This window comes from Miscanthus floridulus, chromosome 17 (assembly GCF_019320115.1).
Source record: "Miscanthus floridulus cultivar M001 chromosome 17, ASM1932011v1, whole genome shotgun sequence".
NCBI classification, from domain to species: Eukaryota; Viridiplantae; Streptophyta; class Magnoliopsida; order Poales; family Poaceae; genus Miscanthus; species Miscanthus floridulus.
Genome location: NC_089596.1, coordinates 70,412,068 through 70,415,320, shown reverse-complemented (window position 1 = coordinate 70,415,320; position 3,253 = coordinate 70,412,068). Strand labels below are relative to the sequence as shown.

General features: G+C 45.5%; 1 protein-coding gene across 1 annotated transcript; it reads left to right on the top strand.

Annotated features, from left to right (window-relative positions):
* The first annotated feature begins 309 nt into the window (after positions 1-309).
* LOC136516513 (uncharacterized) lies at positions 310-2,854 on the top strand. The gene is made up of 6 exons (XM_066509914.1): positions 310-454; positions 597-751; positions 1,063-1,133; positions 1,652-1,757; positions 2,123-2,255; positions 2,369-2,854. Exons 2-6 carry the CDS (start codon positions 669-671, stop codon positions 2,501-2,503), a joined length of 528 nt encoding a protein of 175 aa, XP_066366011.1. The 5' UTR covers positions 310-454; positions 597-668; the 3' UTR covers positions 2,504-2,854.
* Positions 2,855-3,253: the final 399 nt, after the last annotated feature.

Genomic DNA, 3,253 nt, shown 5'->3' with positions numbered 1-3,253 from the left:
ACACGTGTCGCCCGTTGGTTGTCAAGGAATGATGGCCGGTGCCCGGTGGGGGTGGGGGTGGCGGTGACGTGATGTCCAAAGTCCAAAGCCCATTTTTTATTTGTTTTTGTTTATTGTTTTAAGGGAATTAGTTTGGCTGCAGCTGCAGGATTTGGCGATTTGCACTCCACGGACGTCGCTTTTTGCCCGCAACTTTTGCTTGCCACGACGGAGGCCAAGATCCAGCTCCTGGGCGTCCGTCCTCCTCCATTCCGGTCCTCCCATCCTTCCATCTCCCGCCCGTCCCTCGTCGGAGCACGAGCACCAAAGGTCCCCGGACCGCGTTCAATCTGCTCTCCTTTTCTTCTCCTGTTCACCCCTCGTGCGATAACTGGGCAACCGCCGCTGCCGCCCTACGCCAGGTGCCCAGGTCTTCGTCGGGTCCTTCGCCGGCGAGGCGACGAGCACCCACCAGGTATGCGCACCCCCTTCTCTTCCCTTCCTGCCATTTGATTATTTGTATTCGGATCTGGGCCGATTTTACAAGTGTATTATGCCTATTAAACTAAGAATTTTGTGCAAAATTATTGGTTGTGCATGTGTACACCCATGCCCAGTACTGCTCCGTCCCTGCCACTGCTCCCTTCAACTCCACCACCAGCACCAGGGGATGCTCCGGGCTTAATTGAATGGGCTCTCTTCTCACCAGGACTGGCGTCCTGCCATGGCTCCAGGCCAAGATTGTTGATCCCGTGCTGCAGGTCATCAGAAGGTAGGGACTCCCATCTGCTGCACTTCTTCTCCCATTTGCTTCATTTCAGTCATAATAATAGTTATTAATGCATCCGTCAGAGGAGCATTTCATGTGTCGGTCCATCTGCTTATTTTCTTCGTTATTAAGTAATACGGTGTATCACTATCACCCGTTCAGCTTTAGATACTTAGATAGCTTATTGAGTTCTTAAACAATCTCTGTTGATTTTGGCATTCAGCTTGGCAGTACCCTGATTCTTTGCATGCATGCCTTCTGCATCTGCTTCTTGAATGAGGTTGTTGACAACCATCTGTTGGAATGCCGTGCAGGGGAGCAGAACCCAAGCAACTGGCCTTCTCTGCCGCCCTTGGTGTCACGATTGGGATCTTTCCAATATGTGGTAAGGAGCTCCCTAGTATATGCATTTCATCGTCCCACTTTCTTATCATGCAACTAAAGCGTGACCCATGTTGTCTATTCTTCTCTTTTTTTTAGAAGGCATGATTCATTCTTACTCTGTCAAAGTTTCCAGTGACTCGTGTTGGTATTCTGTCAAATGACTTCTGGTTCTTAATTCATCCCAACCATCATGTTATTGGTTGTCACCTGTATGGGAGATTGGGAGGACAAAAAGAACCCCCCCCCCCCCCCCCCCCCCCCCCCCCCCGCCCCCCCCCTTTTCTTTTTGCTCTGGCACACCTATAAGTACAACATAAATTTAAAAGTTTCCCAAAAATTCAATGGTAGACATGCTCAATCATGCCCGCAAACCAATCCGGCAGTCATGCTTATCACCAATCCTGCATTATATCTAATGTCGCTGTGTAACGGGAAACAGTAACCATTATATCAATTTGCTATCCAGCCATATGTTCCTCAAAGCATCATCACGTATCCTTGAGCATTTTGTGATTCCAGGGACCACTGTTATTCTTGGTGCTGTTGCTGTAGCAATGTTGGGAAGTCGTTGCAATGCTGTTACTGTTATGGTTCTAAATTTGGCCGCCACTCCAATTGAGCTAAGGTACACATAGTCAATCTCCTGGTGGCCAAAGCCATACCTGATTGCCTACCAAGGTCTCAAGTCTCTGTGAGGTCATTGCATAGATCAAGCTTGGATTCTAGTAGTATGCTAGTGACTGTCACACCGCTGAGCTCTATTGAGTCTAATTCTGCTCTGCGTCAGTGATCTACTTTATTTTGCTTTACGATTCAACTGAGACATACTTTTGATATGAATAACCAACTGCACAACAGTGGTGTAGGCTTCTAATCCATCATGTTTTTAATTCATTCGTAGCTACCTGATGAATTTCTCAGTTCACCAGGTTCTTTCTTTCTGGTTTCAATATGTTTGGCTCTGCTAATCGCTTATCCTTTTTTCTGCAGCTTGATCGTCCCTTTCTTGCGTTTGGGGGAAACCATCACTGGCAGTGGGCACTTCCCCTTAACAGCCGACGCATTGAAGAATGTTCTCACTGGTCATGCATCAAAGGATGTGCTACTGAGCATCGTCCATGCGGTTAGTGAACAGCCTTTCCGCAATCAGTCCTGCTCATTCATAGGATAGGAGCACTATCGTACTCTTGCTTTGCTACGACATTGACACAAGACTACTACTATTGTCGACAACAGATGCTGGGTTGGCTTATTGCTGCGCCATTTGTACTGGTCGTGCTGTACGCTGTTTCGTTCCCTTGTTTCAAGGTCCTGGTCAACAGGTTTGGCGGCATTCCTTCGAGCCCCAGGACCCCAATCAAGGCGGTGTAACTAGTGTGGCATGCCGAATACTCCTGAAATTGTGTACACCAAATTCTTTGTGATGCCGTTGAGTTGAGATGGGTTCTGGCATCATGTTGCTCGCCATCCCAGGCACTGGCGAATAAATACGACTTGAGAGGCATGTGTCCTCGGTAATTCTGTATGCTGGCTTGGTAATCATATAGTGAGATGTGTATTTATGAATTTACAAAGTCTTGATAAATAAAGCTAGGAAGCACAAGGGCACGGACCACTGTGCCGTTCTTCCCGTTGTACGGTGTGGGCTGTGTTCAGCTGAATCTCTGTAGGCACTGTACATGCTTGCAGGAATTCCGAGCCAGCTGTTTGAAATTTGAATCATAGGTTTTCATTGGCAAGATAACCTAGCGCTTAAGAATCCTACTAAAATGTACTCCCCCTGTTCCAAGTTATAAGATATTTTGATTTTTCTAGATATATTATTTTATTATATATCTAGATATAGTATATATCTAAGTGTATAGAAAAACAATATATCTAAAAAAGCTAAAACGTCTTATAATTTGAAATAGAGGGAGTACGTAATATTGGCGAATAAACATTTAAGCTATTTATAAAGTCTTCATTTTAGTTAAACAATAAAACAGAAACGCTCCCAATTTAGAAAACTATACCTTTGCAATGGATGACCCACTCTTTTATTTGCATCACATTGCAAATAATCTGCCATAAGCATTTACTTGTCATATAGGTGTCACCAAATCCGATTCCTACAACTAA

Excerpts from the sequence above, each read along its gene's own strand:
- LOC136516513 (XM_066509914.1), top strand. The coding sequence starts at position 669 with ATGGGCTCTCTTCTCACCAGGACTGGCGTCCTGCCATGGCTCCAGGCC. Across the intron at positions 1,758-2,122 it reads GCCACTCCAATTGAGCTAAG|CTTGATCGTCCCTTTCTTGC; the intron begins GTACACATAGTC and ends TTTTTTCTGCAG. Across the intron at positions 2,256-2,368 it reads TACTGAGCATCGTCCATGCG|ATGCTGGGTTGGCTTATTGC; the intron begins GTTAGTGAACAG and ends TGTCGACAACAG.